The following is a 23,758-nucleotide window of genomic DNA, read 5'->3' on the forward strand; positions in this document are numbered from 1 at the left end:
AACAAGAGCATTCATGAATTGAGGTAACACTGTACAATGTTTAAATGACTGCATATCGAGGATTTTTTATGAAAATGAACAAAGCACAAGGAAACAGATGTTGGGTTTTTAGTTATCCATGCTGAAAATCACAAGAAACAGTGCATGGGAGGATGTAATATATGCTCTACATGATGTCCTCTGCAGAGCTCATTTCCCTAGAACAAAGGCACAGTGTTCTTGTAAGGCCTTGAACAAGCCTAACTTTGGTAGAAAATGCTACCAAGTAGCAACATTCATTCGCTTATAAAGCATGGCCACATGACCCAAATCAGTAGCAACATATCAAACTATAATCCTGTTAACCATAAGTTGCCATACCTTTCCTTTGGCCCTCCTCTTGCCCTTCTCCAATGACACTACAAACTTTCTGAGCCTTTTTGACATGTGTACTCTCATGTCTTCTTCGGTTTCTGCATGGCATTTAACAAAGTATTATAAAGCTGGCACTGCTGGCAGGTAGTAATATTAGGCGAGAAACATTAAAGAGTCATAATGACAAATCTGGCCAGCATACTATTTCCTCTGGCATTACTCTCGTTTCAGCTTCATAAGTGCAAAGCATTTGAAAGTGCGGCTTCCACGTCCACTGTATGACAGTTATCTGTTCAAGCAGTGGACAGGTATCTCGATCATAACGCTTATGTCATTACATCCCATTAAATATCGAGTCTATGAACACTATTTAAGCCCAAAATTAAGTGTCGAAACAAAAATTATGCTGGTAACTGACAAAAACACGCGTTTGCGCTGACGGCTCCTGCGAAGCGGAGTCCGCATTGAGCACCCAAGGCAGCCCGGGGTGCAGTGGGTGCAGCCTGGGGCGTGCTGCACCCACTCCCCATTTCTTAACGCCGGCCCTTTCAGACATGTTGCAGACAGCCTGAGGCTGTAATCAAAGCTATATACCCTAGAGATACGTCTCGGGCAGAGCTGTGTGCAGCCGCGCCGAAACCCCTAAGCCACGTTACGAGATTGCACAATGAGTGGGACAAAGCACACGCTGGTAAAGATTAAATCATTCGAAAGGTGCGTCGTATAAGCTTAAGGTATGCTTAATCAGGAATGACTGGTACTTACGAGCCATGTGCAGCACTCTGGTTTTATAGTAGCCTCCCAATGTGGTGTCATCCCCATTCCACCACACGTCGTAGCGGACGATGGGATCGAAATCCGCAATATTTTCAGGATGAAAGTTTTGCACTGCTGTGTGCTTGAGAACCGCAGTGGTCATGTCTACTTCATACTCCACTGATACGAGCATCTCGACCAAGGAGGAGGTGTAGAATTTGCTTGATCTTGACGAACACAAAGCAACACAGTCGTATCTGTCAAGATGAGAGCTATGTACACTATAGATATGGATTCGCATGCGACTTCGACAGGACCATAGCAGAACCAAAATAAGAAAATAAGAATAATGCTGTAAAACAGCAGCGGGCTCAAATTTGTACAGAACCTTAATGATAACACTTTTCATAACTTCATTAGGCGTAAGCATTCATAAAGTGACCTCATAACTCATATGAGAGGAACTCTAACTGCGTTACAACAACATGGGTTATATTTAAGCAAGAAATCAACAACGTCACATGAATTAGATACTCTAAAAGGGTCTGTTATATCTAGAGCATTGGGACCGATATTCTGCGAAAAGTAAGACATATATAGGGTCAACAGTGCACGGTCAGTGCTGATGTCAGAAAAAAAAGACATTTGCTTTTAATGTTGCATTAATGCAGCACAGGTATTGCTAACACAGGAGCTGATCAATTACATATATAAGCATGCATGTGCGTCTACAGAAAGGCTGTATTCGAGACAATATGTAGCAATTTCTGCCATAAACCATTAAAGGAATGCTGATCTCAATGACGCTACATATATGATGATCCAAGCTTGTGCAAGTATCCATCAGATCATGCACAATGACACTCCCGAAAAAAGGAAATCTGAAACAGCCTGATTGTGTTCAGAAACAGGCAATCATGCATGCAATTTAACCCTTTACCGTTTATTTATAGTAACAAATTTCTCACCACAACTGCTTATTTTTTTTATTGTTGAATTGAAAATCTGTTGTAATGAAAAGCATGTAATAAATGTTTAAAAGAATATTCGAGCCAGTTACAAAGGTAAAATACCAGAATGAAGTTTATTGCTGCCTGCTGGTTACCACATCACAAATCGGACGTGTATTGTCCAAGTTTCACACAGGAAGGTTTGGAATGGTGTGATAGATCTCAAAACATGGAATTACACAATGGGGCTTATTACACTTGCTGCACCAAAGTCATGTTTCCTTCCTTATCTTCTTGCCCTTGTTTCGCTTTTTGCAACAAATGAAACACTTTCTTGTTGGCGTTGGCTTGTTTTCGCTTGGCGGAATGTAGTCTGGAAAGTGCTGCTTCTTAAGGCGCACGGCATCAAGCACATCAGATAGCCGTCCATTCTTTGCTTTCTTGGAGGGGTCCAGGTACTTGCTCAGTAGTGCGTCTATTACGGCAAGACAGTAGTCAATGTGAGTCATCAAAGAGTTGAGTGTAGCCTCATCCACCATGTGGTGAAAAATCTTCTTGTAATACATTTTCTGTCGTTTCCGCGGGACAGCGTAGTTGGCCAGCATCTGATCAGACTTATCCACACCTCCCATTGTGTGGTTGTAGTCTCGCACAATACTTGGCTTTGTCACGTTTCGCCCTTTTGAGTCGGTGAACATTTACATGCTTGCACTATGCACTTTGTGCAAGACTGTCACAACCTTCTTATCGTGCCATTGGAGGGCGACACATTTACCTCGCTGGTAAGCCTGGACCTCTCCTTTCTTCAGCTTCATGGTTCGAAATTTGGGAGGCATGTCCTTTCTGTTTCCTCTGACGGTGCCGTATGCGTCTGTGTGGTTCTGAAGGAGGAGATCCACGAGCTCTGGAGAAGTGTAAAAACAATCCAGGGTCACACAAAACCCTTTGCCAAGCAAGGGCTCCAGGAGCTTCATTACAACTTTGGTTCCCATTGGCGAGCCGGGTTCAATGTTTGCTGCCCTACCGAGATTGGTGCCTTTTCCAGTGTAGATGACGACATCCCACTTGATCCTGATGATGCCTCACAAAGCATGAAAAATTTCAAGCCAAATCTTGCTCTTTTCAATGGAATATACTGCACCCATCCCAGCCTGCCTTTGTACAGCCCAGGTGAAAATTCGCAACTGGGATGCTACGGGTCCCAGTTCTAATGGTTTATTAGCCAATTCCCAGCAGGTAGTGGGACCAGTAGCTAGTGGGACCAGTAGCTAGTGGAACCAGTAGCTAGTGGAACCAGTAGCTAGTGGAACCAGTAGATAGTGGAACCAGTAGATAGTGGAACCAGTAGATAGTGGAACCAGTAGGTATGTATGCCGAGCTGTTAGTGCCAAGCTGGCCACAGCAGCCAACTGGCCACAGGCCTCAATATATCAAGAGATGCATAATCGACAATGTCGGACAGCTTGCCAGGTTTTATTGAAATTTGACCCGGCGCTTTGATTTTAGGACATCCTGGATCTTTTCCGACAGCAGGCGGCCCAGGTTCAGGAGTGTTGCGTCCACATCTACGTTCTTTTCTGCACCCCAGTGCTTCAGTGTGGCTGTGAAAAGAGCAAATGTAGAAACAGAAAGATTAAAAAGCTCCAGTGACAGCTGCCACAGCACAACTCAGAAGAAGCTTGAATGGAAGCTGCAATTGAGCTAGTGTATGTGAATTAAACCACTGGCACTGTTTGTGGCAGCCGTCAATACATTGCAACTTGGCAACAGTTCGTCGTTTTCTAAATATTTTTTTCAATTCACCTGCAACAACAGCAACCTTCTCGGGTGTTAGAGGCTCTTTAGCCACTTTGCCCAGGGATTTTTTGCGTGGCGCCACCATCCCTGTGACACTCTTTTTTTCCAAAACGTCCTTCCCCCACACAGCTTCAGCCGTGTCCTTCACGACAAGTGTAGGCTTGAGGTTCCGCATGATCTTGAAGGCAGCTTCGGACCGCACAACAACTCCCTTGGCAAGGTAGAACTGGGAGAAAAAGCAATATAATACACACAAAGTCATAATGAGGCAGCAGACCATGAGGAAAGTGAAAGAAAATGTAAAATAATAGAAGGAATCGGCTTTCTGCCTAAGGTTAAAGGTGTACCTAGCCGGAATTGTGGTAATGGCTTATAGACTAAGCTGCTTATACTCACAGTGCCATCGTCCAAGTATGAGAAGTTAGCAACTGTTGTTGCGTTGCTGATTTGGCCTGCAAAATAAAGGTCACTTGATTACGTTTTGTTTTTGTTGCATTCTGCAAATTAGTGCAATGAAGTAATGTCAGTCCTATTAATACAATTTTGGCCTGTGCCAAAATTGTAATTGGCCAATAAAAAGAAAAATTGCTTTCTAGATAGAAACACCAGGTGAACACCTACTGGCATTTCCATTTAAGAAGTAATTTTCAGCTTTTATTGCTCAATTTATTCGCTTGAAAAAGCTATAGTTATGCAATATGTTGTGTCTTCATTTGATCAGCACAGAAAACTTTGTCCCTGATTTTGCTTTTAGCACTGTCAACACTTTTACAAATAAGGAAACAGCAACATAATGGGTGGCTGCTCATTGCATGAGAATATGCATTCACCACGTGTTCCCAGCGACACGGATAAATGTTAACTAAAATGTGGCAAGGCGTTTAAGGTTCATGTACTGTAGACATCCAAAACTGCAAAAGGCAAACGAGAAAACATGGAAGTGCATGGATGGGTACTGACAATGTCTGATCCTTAGCAAGAACCTTTAATTAATGATAATAGAATGGCAACCAGTGCTTCACCTATCACGTTATATTTATTTACCAAGGTGTTATGCTCGATGCATGTGAACTATATCTTAAAACTTCTCAGCTTTAGCAATGTTGATAGCCAACGAGGAAAAAAAGAAAATTATGGGGTTTTACGTGCCAAAACCACTTTCTGATTATGAGGCACGCCGTAGTGGAGGACTCCGGAAATTTCGACCACCTGGGGTTCTTTAATGTGCACCTAAATCTAAGTACACGGGTGTTTTCGCATTTCGCCCCCATCGAAATGCGGCCGCCGTGGCCGGGATTCGATCCCGCGACCTCGTGCTCAGCAGCCCAACACCATAGCCACTGAGCAACCACGGCGGGTGGCCAACAAGGAAGCCCCACTCTAAGTAACATGGTGGTACATGATGAAAGTGAACAGAGACTAACATGTTGCTTTATTAGCTGGGCACAAATGTGAGAATGCAGAGGAAGCGCAGCTGTTGCTGCGTTAGTATTCAAGAGGGTGCACGCTGACTGAGGTCATCATTTAAATTAAAATGTACAACAATTGCCTTTCATTTAATTTTTACTGTATTTAACTGAGAATACTGAACCCTATTCGGCATGCTTCATAGGCCAGAACAAGGATAAGCATACATGGTGGTGGAGGCAACATTGGCTGCTGCGAAGCACTGGGAGCCGTGGATCCAGGGGAACCTAAACAGAGAGCCAAACGTGGTTTAGAAAAGCACATGAAATAATTGGTTCTTATTCACCCTGCCTTTGGATGTGCCAGCCAGAGAAGGAAAAGAGACTCACCACAAGCCAACTCGTCACCCAGTGAGGTTTCTGCAGTAAAATCAAATGTAATACAACACAAATTTTCAGACATGTTATATCAGTGCTCTCAGCAGCAATATTTCTTAACTTTGGCTACAGCTCTGCTCCATGATCTCACAAGTTAAGAATGCATACACAGCTAGGTGAAACGATTGCCAAGTGATTATACAGTTTACAGCTAGTACCAACAAATGTAGGATATAAGTAACAAAAGGTCAAACCTCTGTCACTGCTTTCTACTTCCTTAGGGATTTTGGCAGCAGCTTCGAGTCTGCCCACTGTCACAGATGGCGCCGGGCATAAACTGCCCTGCATAGCGGTATGTGCTAAACACCAGTAACAAAAAATTACCACATACTTCTAAGTATGCATGGTAATAATTCAAATGGCCATATACATCCACCTCATTAGAAGTAATAATAAAATATGAAACCTTTGCTGCTGCTGCAGCCTTGAAAGAGCTGCTGGGGAAGTGTGCCTTCCATTATAAGAAAAGCAGTTAAAGGGTAAGCAATAGTGTGCCGCTGCCGCATCTCAGGGCACTTATTGAACGAATTAGTAATAAAATATGACACACTTACAGTGAAAAATCTTGCTCTCCAAGCACTTCTCTAGAGAAATGACTCGGTCCCTGAGATAATCCCTCTCTTCCTTGTATTCCATGGCCCTAGCCTTCCATACCTGCGCTTTATCTTGCGCTGCTTTCAGCTCGCTCAGCGCGCACAATGAATCGGAGTCGCTGTCTGAGCTCCCCGACTCGCTCACAGTGCGGGCCCGCTTGCACTGCAGTCAATAAGGTGGGTCATTGATTACACTAGCAGCGCACAGTTCTCAACTATTTCAGCCTAGCGTGAGTTCATTCGCGTGACTTACATGTTGGCGAGTGCGCGCAACTTTGTCTTGGGGGCGCTGCGCCACTTGCTGCAAATTCGCATGTGCGTCTTCCAGGGTCTTGTTTATGATGCTTTCGTACATCGCATCCCTTGCCGTCTCCCGGTTCTTTTTCTGTGTCTATGAGGTATAAACAATTCACGTGAACTCTGTCAATGTGTGAAATTAAACACACAAGCTGTTTTGGTAAAATTAGGACTATCGCGTGCATCTTTGTTTTCACACATATTTCTGATAAGCACTAACTATACCGCAGTACTGCAGATTTATATGGCAGGCACTAACCTTTTTCTCCACTTTTTTTCTTTGCGTTGTACTCTCGGCTGTCTCGGCCCCTTCGTCCGAGCTGCTGTTTAGGTCCGCCCGAATCTTTGGCTTTTGCAGCCGTTTAGAGTCCATTCTTCGACGGACCTCGGCTTAGGTTTCTAAAGAATGCATAGTAACGGTAATAATGCTTAACAAGAACTCACAATGGATCCAAAGCACATACCTGTCAGCATCAGGACTTGGGCGTTGTAGTAGCCGGTGTTTTCGCCGTCTACCGGGTCCCGCCAAAATACTGAATAAACAGTTAATTTATCAAAATCTAAGTTGTTCTGCGGCCTAAAATTTTTTATATCCGAAGCAGGAATTACGTGAAGCTTTCCGTCGAAATCGCTAGTATATCTTACGACGGCAAACATCCTTAACGTAAGCTAGCTACTGCAAATCACGACCGATGCAACCACACGCACAACTCAAGGCGTAGTTCTCACGTGGGTCTCACCGTAAACTTGCCCAGATCGGATCGGATTGCATTGAATTTAAGCGCTCGGTAAAGTAAAATAAATTGTAGTAATAAATATAAAAATCTACATATATAAGAGTGACAAAACAAATGTTAGAGTAACAAAAATACTTACATGTCAATAAAAGTAACAAATATTAGTGCAGTGGTTTTAGCAAAGATATTTCTTTTCGCAACTACCATCCAGTGCGATCCAGTCCGATCCAATCATCCAGCCCTCGTTAGGGTAGCCACTCTACCCTCGTTGTTGTGTTTGCCGTGTTGGCCAGTTGGCCATTGCTAGCTCAGATTTTCGCGGCCATGGGTCCTCGGAAGCAGTATTTAGGGCCCATGAACAATGCTCACGGCCTTCCGAGATCCACGAGAACGTATCTTCAAAGACGTACAATGTCACAGTGCGATTCCTATCAAGCCATGTCGCAAGACAACGATGGAAACGGTGATGCGGTGTTGGCGCCAGGTATGCCGTGTACAGACAGCGACTCGGACATTGAGCAAATGATGCAGGACAATACCCTTGAACCTGAGAACGACTCCAGACATCCTGAGGCGCAAGTGCCTATCGAAAGTGATAGTGAAGTACCACCGGCACAGACTGAGGACGTCGATGAAACGTCTGCTAACGACTTGCTGGTACTGGCACTGAACTTTTCACTGGAGTTCGGCTTGTCGTGGAAGGCAGTTGAAGCCCTGCAGAAGCTCATCGCGCACATACTTGATAGGCACGACATTCCGGCGTCAAAGTACCTGTTCAAAAAACAAGTAGGAGCCAATATCCGTGATGCACGGTTCCATTTTTACTGTGCACCTTGCATGAATTTACTGGCGGAAACATCGGGCGATCTGCAAGAACGCAATAGTCTGCAGGTCAGCTGCTCTGTCTGTAAAAGAAAGTATAGCGGGCGGAATTTGGTGCTAGACGGTCACTTTTTATCACCTTGCCTATTGTGCAGCAACTTTCTTCGCTGCTCTCCGAGAAACCCATCGCAAATGCACTGGTTAAAAGGCTGCAGTCCATTGACCAAGTACAGGCCGGCAGAGACATGAACGAAGTGTCTGACATTACGGATGGTTCCCTGTACAGAGAGCTGAGACAAAAATTGAAAAGGCATGACCTGACACTCACTTTCAATGCTGACGGAAGCCCAGTTTTTAAATCGTCGAAGTTTTCTATTTGGCCGATACAGCTGACTGTCAATGAGCTGCCACCGAAGATGCGGCACAAAAATGTCGTCGTGAGTGCCTTATGGTACGGTCAGTCACCCCAACATGACTCTGCTTCTCAACAGCTTTGTCCAGCAAATGAGGGACCTTGCCACTGGTGGTGTGACGTGGATGGCTGGCACTGATATAGTTCATTCTGAGGTGAGTAGAATTATTTACGTAACTGTTTTCACTCAGCAATTTGCACAATTGCAGTGCTTTGTTAACCTACAAGTAGCTAATGTCAGACCTGCATGTCATCGGAACTACTGTTTGAAACAGATACCTAAGTTTGTATGCCTACTAAGGAAGGATATGTGACAAATTTAAAATGGCATAAATGATTTCCCTGCTTTACAAGCCTGAAGCTTCTAGAGTAAGAGCTTGACCAATTGTGTTTTAAAAATAGAATGTCTGTTTTAAGACAAAAACAACAGTCAACATGATAACATGTGTTTGCTGCAGGTGTACTGCCTCAGCTGTTGTGCTGATGCTCCGGCTCGAGCATCACTTCAGAACTTCACCCAGTACAATGGGCATTACGGTTGCGGGTGGTGCCTGCACCGTGGAAAGACCGTGCATGGTGAGCACAGCTGGTGACAAATCTTGCCATTTTATGATTTGCTATTCATATTTAGTTGTAGCTCTCACTTGCCTATAGCCACTTTCAGGCTTCTTATAATGAACAAAGCACATATGCAGATGGATATTTTAAATGTATTATTGTATTACTTCTCACAATTGTTTTTTACTCTGAATGTACCTCTACAATATATAATCACGCGTGAACGTTAGAAAATAAATCCTATGTTAGTTGGAATCCACAATAATCACATTTAATGTTGTTGGACACCCCGCGGTGGTTGCAGCTAGCGCTGCTCCGCCAACCCAACAGACGGGGCCATCGACCCCGAAGGTGGGCGCAGCCGAAGCTGCCCCAACCTCCGAGACCCCTTCCAGCGCTGGCAACGGCCAGCGCAGCCAAATCCCTCAGGGAGCCCCATCGACCTCCGGGCTGGTGAGCGCAGGGGTCTTGCCTTCCAAGGCGGGACTCCCCCTGAAAACTTCTCGCTCGCAAGAGCGCTTGTCCAGCGTCTCACAGGAGGCAATGGACACTACACCTGTCCCCAAGGCGCACCAAACGCCTAAGGAGCGTCGAGACTCGCTCGAACGCTTCAGAAAGAACAAAACACCTATTACAGGGCCTCGAAAGGGCTCTGTAATGTAAGGCATCCCTTCCGTTTCCGTAAACACAGCACCTATATTTCTTTAAATATGGATACACAAATCATTCAATGGAATGTCAGAGGTCTTCTTAGGAATCTTGATGATGTGCAAGAACTCATCCATACACACAGTCCAAAGGTGCTGTGTTTACAGGAAACACACTTAAAATCAAAATACACAAACTTTCTTCGACAATATGTTACTTTTCGGAAGGATCGCGATGATGCTGTCGCATCGTCGGGCGGTGTTGCAATTATAATTCAAAAAAGCGTAGCCTGTCAACGTTTACAGCTACGAACGCCCCTTGAAGCAGTGGCGGTTCGAGCTGTTCTTTCAAATAAACTCGTCACCATTTGCTCGCTTTATGTACCCCCACACTTCAAATTAAACAAGCATGAATTTCAGTCATTTATAGACGAATTGCCAGAACCTTATGTTCTTCTTGGCGATTTCAATGCCCACAGCTCCCTGTGGGGCGACTCTCGTACAGACGCGCGAGGTCGTCTTATTGAACAGTTCCTCTTTTCTTCCGGTGCGTGCTTGCTGAATAAAAAGGAACCCACATATTACTCTCTAGCAAACAGAACATTTTCTTCAATAGATCTTAGTATAGTTACCCCGTCTATACTGCTCGAACTTGAATGGGAAGTTACGAAGGATCCTTACGGGAGCGACCACTTTCCCATACTGATAAGAACATCTAAAGAAAACGAATATCCTCCGCAAGCTCCTAGGTGGAAGATAGACACAGCCGACTGGGAGAAATTTCGAAGTCTCACTAACATCTCATGGGCCGACATGTTTTCTCTAGAAATTGATGCTGCTGTAGAGTATCTTACATCATTCATAATAGATGCCGCATCAAAATGCATATCCGAAGTGAGTGGTCTGGCATGCAAACGACGTGTACCGTGGTGGAACAGCGAATGTAGGATCGCCCGTAAGAATCAGAACAAGGCGTGGGCCTTGCTACGCGCTTCTCCCACGGCAGAGAATCTTATAAACTTTAAGAAAATAAAGTCCCAAGGCAGGCGAACCCGCCGACAGGCCAGAAGAGAAAGCTGGCACAAGTTTTTATCGAGTATTAACTCGTTTAGGGATGAGGCCAAAGCCTGGAACAGAGTTAATAGGATTAGAGGGCGGCAAACACATTCACTCCCCCTGGTAAACACACAGGGCGATACACTACAAGACCAGGCAGACTCACTTGGGGAGTATTTTGAGAACGTGTCAAGTTATTCACAATCCTTCCTCAAATACAAACAAATAGAAGAACGTAAGCCTTTCAACAGAAAATGTCGTCAAAATCAACCATACAACCGTCCTTTTAGTATTGCAGAGTTCAGAGCTGCCTTGAGCGCATGCAAGAGCTCTGCACCGGGATCTGACAGAATCATGTATGAAAAACTTACACAATGACACGCAAGTTACACTACTTACACTTTTCAACACTATCTGGGACGCAGGGTACCTTCCGACTGCATGGAAAGAAGCCATTGTGGTCCCTGTTTTAAAACAAGGCAAAGATCCTTCCTCAGTGGCAAGCTACCGCCCGATAGCCCTCACAAGTTGCATGTGTAAGGTATTTGAAAAAATGATAAATCGGCGCCTCATCCATTTCCTTGAACAGAACAAAATACTTGATCCTTATCAGTGTGGCTTCAGGGAAGGGCGCTCCACAACTGATCACCTTGTACGTATTGAAGCAAACATCCGTGACGCATTTGTACACAAACAGTTTTTCCTATCCATATTCCTCGATATGGAGAAGGCATACGACACAACGTGGCGATACGGAATCTTAAGAGACCCGTCAGAAATGGGCATTCATGGTAATATGCTAAACCTCATAGAAAGCTATTTGTCCAATCGCACATTCCGTGTAAAAGTCGGCAATGTACTGTCACGTCCTTTTACACAAGAAACATTTACACAAGAAACCAAGGAGGCGTGCTTAGCTGCACGCTCTTTATAGTGAAGATGAACACGCTCCGTGCTTCATTACCTCCGGCCATTTTTTACTCTATCTATGTGGACGACATTCAAATAGCTTTTAAATCCTGTAACCTCGCAGTGTGCGAGAGACAGGTACAGCATGGTTTAAACAAAGTATCAAAATGGGCAGAGAAAAACGGATTTAAAATCAATCCTCACAAAAGTTCTTGTGTACTTTTTAAACGAAAGAGAGGCCTGGTCCCGGATCCTTGCTTAGAACTGTGTGGACAACAAATTCCTATCAACAAAGAGCACAAATTCCTAGGTATTATACTTGACGATAGACTCACTTTCATTCCACACATCAAATATCTCAAAGAAAAATGTCTAAAAACAATGAACATAATAAAACTTCTATCCAAGACTACGTGGGGTAGTGACAGAAAGTGTCTAATGAATCTCTACAAGAGCCTAATACGGTCGCGATTGGATTATGGGGCCGTAGTGTATAACTCTGCCGCCCCGAGCGCGCTAAGGATGCTGGATCCTGTCCATCATCTAGGTATCCGACTAGCCACTGGTGCTTTCAGAACAAGCCCGATCGAAAGCCTATATGCCGAATCGAATGAGTGGCCGCTCCACTTACAGAGATCATACGTCAGCTTTAGTTATTTCCTTAAAGTGCATTCCATTCCTGAACACCCATGTTTTAATATCCTTACCGATATGACGTATGCTACACTTTTCCGCAACCGTCCGTCTATAAGACAGCCTTTCTCGCTGCGTGTGAAAGAGCTTAGCGATGAAATGCATGTCCCACTCCTGGAGCACCGCTTAATGCGCCCAACCAAGCTATTACCTCCTTGGGACTGGCAGGTCACAGAATGTGACGTATCCTTTCTAAAAGTTTCAAAGCATGCTCCAGAGGTAGAAATTCGAATGCATTTCCTAGAACTTCAGTACAAACACTCGTGCACAGAGTTCTACACAGACGCTTCCAAGTCACATGCCGGAGTATCCTATGCAGCCGTCGGTCCTTCTTTTTCGGAATGCGATGTACTACATCCAGAAACAAGTATCTTTACGGCAGAGGCCTACGCTATATGGTTGGCTGTGAAGCATATAAAGAAAGCAAAACTCCAAAAGGCCGTAATATATACAGACTCCCTAAGTGTGGTGAAGGCCTTAATGTCACCCTACAAACATAAAAATCCTGTACTTACTGAGGTCTATTCCGACATGTGCAAAGCTTATCTGTCTAACCAGCAAATCATCATATGCTGGGTGCCCGGCCACAGGGGAATCGAGGGTAACGTCTTGGCAGACCAGATGGCTACGTCAATTGCACTCCCTGCTGTTAATAATACTCATTTGGTGCCTCTCACAGATCTGAAACCTTACATACGAAAGAAACTGCGAAACCACTGGCAACGCATGTGGGACGCAGAGATAAATAATAAACTGCATGTTATAAAGCCGCAGTTAGGTTTTTGGCCCTCCCCAACAAAATCTCGGCGAACAGATGTCCTATTCTGTCGCCTCAGAATAGGACACACATTTGGCACCCATAATTACCTGCTTACTGGAAGTGAACCTCCAATCTGTGGTAGATGCGGTGAGATGCTTACTGTCCTCCACGTGCTCCTGGAGTGTCGGGAAGCCGAAACGGAGAGAAAGAAACATTTTCCGCTTGCTTACAAACATCACATCCCTCTACACCCGGTTATGTTTCTTGGTAAGGAACCGCTTTTTGACACCAAGACAGTCCTGAGCTTCTTAAATAATGTCGTACTACACGTTATATGCCCAAGAAATTCGTAGAGCATCTTCGCTCCAGAGGATGCCGCTGCGATAAGAGTTTTGCCTAGCACATGCCTCCAGGCCCTTGTTTTTTCAAGGGCTCTAAGGAGGCAGTAGTGCTCGAACATATCTTATAACCTTATATATTTTTACGCATCGTATCATTCTATTTAAATGCATTTTAATGTTCATAGTACACGTCATAAGTCATCGCCATAATCTTATTATACAGATTTTGCGCACTTTAGCGCGACCGTTTTTAAGGCCCCTCTACAGCCACGTCACACCAACTTCATCGAACTCATGATTTCACTGCAAGCCCATTAACACGGACATGGCGCTCTTTGGCCATACTTGGCCCTTGCGCCACAAAACATCAAACATTCATTCATAATGTTGTTGGACAGTAACTGCATTGGCCATTCACTGCACTGGTTTGGTAACTATGGTATTGTGCTGCCGAGTATGAGGTGGCAGATTCAATTCTCAGTTGTGGTAGCAGCGTTCCGGTGAGGGCAGAAAGCAAAAATGCTCATTTACCGTGGTTTGGGTGCATGTTAAAAAAAAAGAAGCTCAGCTTATCAGAACTAATCTGAGCTGTCCACTGCAGAGTCCCTCATAAACCAGTATGCAATTTCACTTGTTAAATCCCATAATTTTATTTAACTGTACAGGCAAGACCTTTCATGTTCCATTTGCACTCTTCTTGCTTTGTCAAACAGGAACTGTCAAGTATCCTATGGATATGAACGTCAACGATGAAAGAAATGCAGAAAATACTAAGAGACACATGGAGAAGGCATCTTTACTGCACCAAGTACACAAAGGTGTAAAAGGCCCATCTCCTCTCATCAACCTGCCGTACTTTGATGTAATTTGGGGCTTCACCCCAGATTACATGCATTGTGTCCTGTTGGGGGTATCACGACATTTTACAGAGCTTTGGCTGTCTGCTGTGAATGAGCCATATTACATTGGCTCACCACAAGTTCTTTCAATCATTGATGAGCGCCTATGTGCAACAAAGCCCCATCTTTGTGTGTCGCGTCTCCCTCGGTCTCTTTCAGTACGAAAGTATTGGAAAGCATCTGAATGGCAGCAGTGGTTGTTGTACTTTTCATTACCATGCCTTGAGGGGCTTTTGCCAGCACAGTTTTTTAAGCATTTTTCACTTCTTGTACAAGGCATTGCACTGCTGTTGCAAGACACAGTGAGCAAAGACAACATTACTACTAGTACAAACTGCCTTGTACGGTTTGTTGTTGACGTGCAGTTTTTATATGGTGAAAAGCACATGGCCAACAATGTGCACCAGCTACTGCACATCCCAAAGAGTGTTGTCCTACAAGGTCCCCTTTGGGCACACTCTTGCTTCAGTTTTGAGTCCCACATTGGTCACCTTAAAGAGTTAGTGATGTCAGCCAAAGGTGTGCCTATTCAAATTGTTGAACGCATTATGATGGCCAGTAACTATAAGAGATTGAGTGCACAAGCAAGTCCACATACTTTGCAATTTTTGGCAAAGCCTAGCCACTACAGTAACGATGCTGTTCTCCTTGTGAGCAAGCCACGAGGTGTGTCAGAGCCATTGCTCAGCTTTGTTCGCAAACATCTTTGCAACATTATCTGTGGCCCTGTTGTGGAGCATGACCGAGTCATTGTAGCCGGGAACATGTTCCACAGTGAGCAGTACTCAAGGCCAAACAAAACAGACAGCACTGCTTTTGTGACAGGCCAAGGAAAGTGCCTCAAAATCAAGCACATTGTTTCATTCAAAGATGTGAGTGGCTGTGTAAAAATATTTATTGTGTCACGCAGGTTCTCTTCTGAGTGTGCCTATAGTACAAATCATCTAATGGAATCTCGGAGAGCAGAGCAGGAAATTTTATTTGAATTATCAGCAGATGTTAGCCCATGCACTTACATGGAATGTGGCGGGAAAATATTTTTTGTAAGGCTAGCACAGAAAACACTGCTGGCGAGCTGAGCAGAGTGCATGTATCAATTTAAATGTAGACGCCTTCCTAGAAAATTTTTCTTTTTAATTTTAATATTATAGGGAGCTTTTCTGGAGCTAGCTCACAATTAGCACAAAACTTTCGGTTAGAAATTCAAGGAGGGCTTTTACAGTTGCTAACTAAAATGTGCTGGGAGAGTATGGTGGCCATGAAAAGAATGTAGTTTATATTAATAAAAGCATGTCCATTGCACAGTTTTGTTTAAAAGTCATGACCTCGACAGATTGGAAAATTCATGTAAAATATTTTTCATGGCATTCTGGCATTACCGCTGCTGCTGTGTTGGGTGCCATTGGTAGCATTGTGCTTTGCATTGCACTGAATTAGGTTCCACAAAAATTGGTACCTGCTCCCTTTCAACAATCAAATGTAAAAGCTCATTTATAGCATTTGCTACACGTGTGAAATGTTGTAGAGACAATTTCCATTTTAATAACATTGTGCACAGGGTGTTTATGGCTGTGCAATAGCTAAGTAGAAAGACATTGTACATTTCCAACTTTATGGTTGGTAGATGTCACTTTTGTTCAGTTTTAGCTGTATTGTGTAGAGTATCTAAATTAAGAATTATGGCAACTATGAGATTGTATTCCTTACAGCTAGATATTTATAATGTTGGTCAGTTTGAACCTGGGAAGCTTATTACATGCAGTACAAAGTATTGCCAGTAAATGGTGGTTTGTTTGCTTACAATGGTAAATGTTTACAGAAAGTGGTCTTGAAATCTTACTTTGCCGTTCGAGAAAAAGCTGCATGAAATGTCTTTGTAATGAATTTTTGATATTGTAACTGGTGCGGTTCTTCAGTTTTCCTTGTTTTTTCCTATATCTGTTTCAGAGAGTATTTTGAATTATATTTGCATATTTCTATGTAACCAGTTTATGGCTAACCTGCTTCGCTTGAATATGTGGCCTTAATATAGTATGTGTGTGTATAGATGAGCACATATGTATGTGTGTGTTGGTGACTTTCCTGGTCACTCTTTCAATGGCCTCAAAAGTGACATTAGAATTTCGCTTTCATTCTCTAACCACGTCTGGGCAATTTGCAAGTCCTATCTCATTTATAAGGTACACACCCGCCTTAGGTATCAATGAAAGTGCCGGCAAGCTTACGTGATTGCCTTCTGATTGGAACACTGTTGTTGTAAGTTGAAAAGAAATTCCTCTTAGCTATGGCATTTCCCATCTATGCTTTGTGCTGACATGCCTGTTTTATTCGAATGTTTTATGCTGTTTTGAACCGCTATTATGTTGCATGCCCTTAGCATTGAAGGTTTGTAGTAAAAATGGCTTCTCCTTATCTTAAAAGGACACTGAAACAATTTTGCACGAACGTACCGAGTCGTTAGAGTGATCCTTGTGATCATTAATTGATGCATCTAAGTGCTCCGCATAAAATGTGCAATTTATTATAAAGTTTTAAAAATGTACATCGCTGCCGATCACAGCACATCGCTCGGCTGAATTTTAAGCCGCCCCTACCCATTTGACTTTATTTTCCCTAATGCCGTTAGTAGGGCGAGTTATCCGATTGGCTGCCCAAGGCACGTCATCAATAATTTTTCCAACTTTATGGTGAACGAATGTTGTTTGTAATAGTTGGAATGTTCATTTGTTTCTATAAAAAAAAAGTAACAGAAAGAGAATGCACAAGAACAGTTTCTCACTACACTTACACACTTCCGGCACACAGCAAGCGTCGTCTGCTTGTGTTACGTGCTCCATTTTGACGAGAGCTTTGCGGCCAGAGTCAGTCTCAGCCTTTTCGCGAGCACCATGATTCGACTTTGTTGCGTTGTGGGCTGCAAACATAGCGACTGGCAATATGTCAAGCTGCAACATCGCGTCCCTCCGCAAGGCAGCAAACGAGCGGAGTGGCTGCAGTGCATCGTACTGTCGCTATCCACTCAGCGCCAGGATTTGCGCGTTTCCAGCCGTGACTTCACACCGAAATATTACTATCACAACAGCGTTTCACTAGTCCAGTATTCAGGTAAATGCAAGAGCAAGGGGACAGGGCCTGGCCGTTTGACTGTGCCATTTCACGGGATGAGCAGAAGCACAAACATGAATGGTCTGCATGCTGCAGCCACCTGGTGGCACAGAGCTCAACCAAACACAGTAGCAGTGTGAAGCGTATTCTTTGCTGCAGGCGTAAATTTTTCGCAGGAACGTAATTGTTAACACATTGTTTTTGTAAATGTTTAAAATGTTTTACACTTGGTTATAGCAACATTAGCTCTTTGTTTGGCTGGTTAAGCTATGCGCCAACGGGTGGCTGGACTGAACCGTGGAGACCAATCAGGCAGCTGACATACATCTATGCTAAAGTTCCTTCATCAGGTTGAGTTTCTGCCTCTACCATTCCGTCGAAACGCCCAGCTCGCCTGTGGCAACCGGAATACAAGACATGTTCGGTGCTGCGACAGAATGTTCGCAACGTATGCTGCTTCAATAGCTCTCGCTTGGGGTCGACTGCCAAGCAGCTGGCAAAGAGGTTGGAGAGGCTTTGTGCTCTCGCTCCTAGAGAAACGGAAGTAGACGACACGATGTGCCATCATAATGCAGAGCCAGTAAAGGCGGAGCTTAGCCCCGATCACTCTGCGAACGAGTTCGGGAGAAAATGCATGGCTGTGGAGGAGGGTAACTTGTAATCGTCCATAGCTCTCTTAATCACACAAATTGTGGTGCAAATGATTTAACTTTAGCTGTATCCTACACGTCTACAAAATTTTTCAAAACCGTTTCAATGGCCCTTTAGGGTGGGGAGAAACAATGCTGCCATAGTTGTGGCTCATCACAGCCACCCATGTGTTCTTTCTTCTGTGGTTGCAATTCAGAAACCCTTTTTATTCTCATCCTCTGCTTCTTGGAGAGTGAGGACAGCTACGCCTTGGTCATGACTCATCGCAATAGCCACATATTCTGCCCATGTGTTATTTACTGTAAAAAGATATTTTTTGCTTTTATTTTTTTACTGCTAGCACTGTTTTGAGCCACATGCCCTTCCACATGTGCTTTCCCTATCTGATGCCTAATAAAATAACATGTTTTGTACTCCCATTCACTCTGATAGTCAGCCCACCGGCCAATATGCTAGTAAAATAATACTTCTAGGTTGTTAATTGTGGGACTTTTTACGACTATATATATATATATATATATATATATATATATATATTCTTGACATTGCATGTTCTTCTGTCCTTATGTTTAGCTGCTATGATGCTGTGTGTATGAGGTAGCCATGTTCTGCTCAAGTCTCAATGATGTGAAATAAATGCTGTTCAATTCAAAAGAACTTTTCTCTGGATTGTGGGCATTTTTAATAAGCATGGAATCGTGTCATACTTTGATGGGCCTAGCTGGAAGCAGATGCCACCCAGCATGCTTCTTGTTGGTTGTACTCGGACTGCAAGTGTAACCAGTGTGTTTGGCTAGATAATTGGAACTACATGATTTGCATTCCAGCCAAACCCATAAGGCAACACATACCCTAGGTCGTGATGAAGAAATTGCGGCCACTGACCAAGTCAAGGTGAAAAAACACAGACGTTTCGGGACCCGTACGGGTTCCTTGATCACACTAAAAGCGGGCAAGAGTCTTGCAAGTCTTGCCCGCTTTTAGTGTGATCAAGGAACCTGTACGGGTCCCGAAACGTCTCTGTGTTTTTTCACCTTGACTTGGTCAGTGGCCGCAATTTCTTCATCATCATGTTACCTGACCAGACGAACTTTCGTCGAACTCTTGACTACGTACCCTAGGTCCTTGTGTAAATCTAGTACACAATTTCAAGAAACTGTTCCAAATATGGCACATGATGATTGCCAGCTTTACCTTAGCAGTCTGAAACCAACCACAGTTCATGCTAGATCTCTAATGCACAGTGCTGAGAAAGGGCATCAGTCTAAGCCAACTGTGCAATCCCATTTGAATACAGTAGCTTCCAACTGGCACTGCAGTTAAAGCTAGTGCAGTTCCATTTGAAGACCAGTAGATACTACTGGAACCAATTCAAATCCAGCACATTTCCAACTGAAGACCCATAGCCAGCAACTGGGACCAGTTGAAACCAGTAACAGACCACTTGCCACATCAGACCAGTAGCACCACTTGAAAACCAGCACAGTTCCTGTTGAAGACCAATAGCCTTCTACTGGGACCAGTTGAAACCAGCAACAGACCACTAGCTTTTCAACTGGGACCACATCAGACCACTTCACACCACTTGAAAACCGTTAGTATCACTTGAAAACCAGTAGCAATATTTTCACCTGGGAGAGCATGAGGCTTTCGTCAGTGGATACGTCCCTCTCAGGTATGTATGCTGAGCAGTAGTTCTTCAACATCTGAACAAAAAATGCCCATATCTTGTGCAGCTTCGGCTGTAGATGCCCACTGAGGTCGGTGACAGAGGCAAAATCAACGAAATGAAGCATCCGCATTAGCAGTTGGAACTGATTACTGCTCATTACTTCTCCAAAGATAGGCATGAACAGGAGCTTGTTTTTCGACCAGTACATAACTTGTTGTGGCTTGTGAACAATTCCTTGCAAGATTATCAGAGCAAGAAATAACCACATCTTCTCCTTTGTGACAAGCACCCATTTTTTGAGGCGGGAGTGCTCAGTGTGGCGCAAGTTTTTGATCTCTGCGGTGTAGCGATTCGTTTCGACACTAGTTTCGTTACGACACTAGTTTGGGCAGTTTCTCATACTGCTTTTGATCGTGGAGCTCCAAGAGGCGATCACCACTTGCCATCCTCGACGCCTTATGTCCTGGACCAAAAATTTCAGTTAACAAATTTGAAACAAAAAATGGTGAAACTGTTCGCACTGGTTTGCCTGGTTTTTCCGAGTGTACTACATGAAAACGAGGGAAGGTGTGGACTTGGCGTCCGAAAAATTCAAAAACATCTTTGGTGCGCCGTCTTTTCTGAGGGCGATTGGGTAGTGGAGGGAAGGAAGTAGCCATGTGTAGACGTGTAGACGTGCATTTTTTGGCAGCAACGCCAGCCACCCACCATGGAGTCCAACAAGGGGACGCTGCAGGGCCTGAAAAACAGGGCCTGCAAATGCCAGCTGTACGGTGCCACTATAACCAAATATGACATAACCTAGGTTGGCTACTCACACAAGGTTATCCCTTGCTGCCAGGAAGCTCGGAAGTAATAATGCAATGAGAAGGAGACAGGAAAGATGGAAAGTGAGAGAAAGACGAAGGTTGCAGGGAGAAAGAGACAGGAAAAGGCAACTACCGATTTCCCCCGGGTGGGTCAGTCCGGCGGCGCCGTCTGCGTAAAGCTGAGGCCAAAGGGGTGTGTTGCCACCGCCGAGGGGCCGTAAAGGTCCATACACCCGGCATTCGCTCAACCCCCAGGATCCCCTTTTCCTCGTCCATGGCTAAGCTGCGCACGGTTACATGCGGGAGGGTCCAGCCCTCGTGTGCTCGGGTATGTGGTGTCGCAACACACCAAACGCCTGCTCGCGCAGACGCCCCTGCGGGGGATGTGCTGGCCTACTCCTGTGAAACCATAAAATGCCTGGAGCGTCACCAAACAGAACTAGGCCGCTGGCTGCTAGGGGGCAGCATAGCCACTGCAAAGGCAGCAGTAAGCGGGGAAATGAGCTGGTCCTCGTATGAGGTGAAGGAGGCGAGGTGCAAATTGCAATATGCCGGCAGACTCAAATTCGTGGCAAACACAAATTACCTACACCTAAGATACAGAAGCATTAAGACTGCTTGGATTTGGAAATACACGTCCCTAGACACGAAATACAGCCAAAATTCAAAACACCACGACACTAAGATGGGCAGAGTGGCGCAAGGCAGTCATCAAGGAAATCAATGATGCTTAACCCTGGAAAGCCTGCACACAGAAACACAAGAAAAAAATTGAGACAACTTGTTTATTTACTTCTGCGATGCACATGAGTCGATTAATTCAAAAATACTACGAAAATATGTAAGCATTACTCAACTGTAGTCCGTATCATATTTGATACAATGGGCTTCTTGGTTAGTTCAGGAAGGTTGTGCAAGCCAGATGTTCATTGCTTGTAGTAGTCATAAAAACAATTTCTGTCTTTGTTCAGGCAAAGTGTCACCTCACATTTGGAACAAATAACAGAACTGAACGTGTTAATACTTGGTGAACAGTTCCTGCATCGCAATCTCTTGTTGGTGACCAGAGGAAAGTGGCCAACACCATCTTTCCGTACTTCACTTTGAGGTCGCTTTGTCGCCACTTTTCTTTGGGACTGGTGAAGGGAGACTAGACGGTCGTCCTTTTTTTGTCTTTCCACAGAGCATCAAAGAATCTGACAGCTCTGCAATGAATACTCGTAACTTCGTCGCTTTTGTCTTTAGCTGGACACATTGGCGCCTATGGATGTTCCAAGCGTTCACCACACAGATAAACAAGCTGTGGTACAAAATATACATGTACCACCGCCTGGATCTGATATTGAATTTGTATAGAGCCACCTGATAATTGTGCTGGTCTATACCGCCCATGAAACTTGTACACCGCAACAATAGCTGGGCGCGGTACATCTATGTGCACTTTGGCCTTGCGGTCATATCTCTTTACCTTCTCAACAGGTTCCACGGACACAAAGTTTGAAACTACTGTTACGGCTTTCCTGTCGAACCAGCGTACAACCGCAACGCCTGCCCCGTTGTCGACACGGTGATCGTCGGAACCTTGCCCATGTGGCTTTAGGGCTTTCTCAGACTTGAGCGAACAATCCTTTAGGTGATTTTGGCGCAAAGTGCCGACATACTGGATACCACGGCCAGTAAGTTCTTCAGCGAGGTCCAAAGAGCTGAAAAAATTATCTGCAGCCACCTTGAAACCCTTGTCGAAAGGTAGTTTGCTGCACATATCCAGGATGGTGTCGCCACCTAGTCTAATGTGTAGTTGGCATTGGTCTTGCCTTGGTACACGTCAAACTGATACAGAATACCAGTTGCTCCAGCACGACCCCAAAGCTTGAAGCCCCATGGTACTGGTTTGTTGGGCATATATTGTTTTAGGCTACTTCTACCCATAAAAGGCACCATCATTTCATCAACTGCATTGTATTCCTCTTGTTCAATGCTTTTTCAAGGTTCCGCTGCAGGGCGACAATCCAAGGCCGCAGCTTCCAAACCTTGTCTTTTTTTTCTTCGGGAGCTGCGAGATTGTCAGCAATGTGCAGGCATGCCATCAATTTCAAGAAGCGATTTCTTGACATTGTGTCAGCAACTGGTGAGTGCCTTGTGCCTTGTTCCCAGTAGCATCTTACATTTGGCACTTGGACGAGACCCATTTGCAAGTACATGCCAATGTACTGTTTGACTTCATGGATACTTGTGTTCGCCGATTTTCCGTATTTCTGCGTACTATACAAGTTCGTTTGTTTAACTAGCGTTGCTAGTATATAGTCTATGAGAAGCCGTCTAAAACGCTTCACTGAAGATTCAAGATCGTCCGGTTCACTAAATGTTCCCGAAAATTCTAGATGGGCAATCTCGAGCAAGGCCTTCTCCCAGTTTCTTCCAGGATGGGATGATGACGCGACAGCTGAACTACCGCAGAAGTCCTCTGCCTCTTCATCATTACTTGACACAGAATGGGCATCGCTATTTGCTGCAGTCCATTCCTCTTCGTCGCTGTCCGAAAGGTCACTGAAGTCACTAACATCGTCTCCAACAGCTAAACGCTCCAGGATATCTTTCACAGCGCCACCTAAAACAAAAAGAGTAAGATCACTGAGCAGAATACGCGGTAAACGGCAGGCCGTGCATTTGTAAACATCAGTGCATTCTGAACAAAACTACGGAAACAGCATGACTAAGTTTCTGCTTCACGCCTTTTAGAACAGACAGCGAGAATTCTTTCACATAGAACGGGCAGCACTACAAGGTATGCTCACCCAAGATACAAGAATCACTACGGGGAGAAACACATGAGAAGAAAGGGAGCCTCACTAAAGCCCACTGTATCAAATATGATACGCGCAAGTTTCGGACGTTGTCACGCAGCATAAAACTGCTGTGTATCGATGAAAATTACTTCTGGTGATTCGCAAACATACTGGGAGCAATTATGAACCTGCAAATGCAATATATAACACACAGCTTAACTTTTTTGGAGTAGAACGTGCGACATGGTATAAGCGACGTGAGTGTTGCTGGTGGACGCCATTTTTCAAAGACAACTTGCGACCTCCTGGT

The 23,758-nt window shown here is 44.4% G+C and overlaps 1 protein-coding gene, 2 long non-coding RNA genes and 2 pseudogenes across 3 annotated transcripts in view; 2 read left to right on the plus strand and 3 right to left on the minus strand.

Moving 5' to 3' along the window:
* The window catches only part of LOC129383223 (uncharacterized), a 132,759-nt gene that overhangs the window by 80,024 nt on the left and 28,977 nt on the right, over positions 1-23,758 (plus strand). The gene's annotated exons all lie outside the window — the stretch shown is intronic.
* LOC126525220 (BEN domain-containing protein 5-like) lies at positions 3,528-5,906 on the minus strand. The gene is made up of 4 exons (XM_072286764.1): positions 5,492-5,906; positions 4,254-4,309; positions 3,864-4,083; positions 3,528-3,661 (listed from the first exon to the last, which is right to left on the minus strand). The coding sequence occupies exons 1-4, from the start codon at positions 5,586-5,588 to the stop codon at positions 3,534-3,536; spliced, it is 501 nt and encodes a 166-aa protein (XP_072142865.1). The 5' UTR covers positions 5,589-5,906; the 3' UTR covers positions 3,528-3,533.
* LOC140216764 (uncharacterized) lies at positions 5,983-6,934 on the minus strand. Its single transcript, XR_011893450.1, has 3 exons — positions 6,851-6,934; positions 6,548-6,685; positions 5,983-6,457 (listed from the first exon to the last, which is right to left on the minus strand). It is a non-coding gene; the product is annotated as an uncharacterized lncRNA (long non-coding RNA).
* Positions 7,653-18,787, plus strand: LOC126525218 (uncharacterized; annotated as a pseudogene).
* LOC140216409 (piggyBac transposable element-derived protein 3-like) lies at positions 21,830-22,945 on the minus strand (annotated as a pseudogene).

This window comes from Dermacentor andersoni, chromosome 3, assembly GCF_023375885.2.
Source record: "Dermacentor andersoni chromosome 3, qqDerAnde1_hic_scaffold, whole genome shotgun sequence".
Classification (NCBI taxonomy): domain Eukaryota; kingdom Metazoa; phylum Arthropoda; class Arachnida; order Ixodida; family Ixodidae; genus Dermacentor; species Dermacentor andersoni.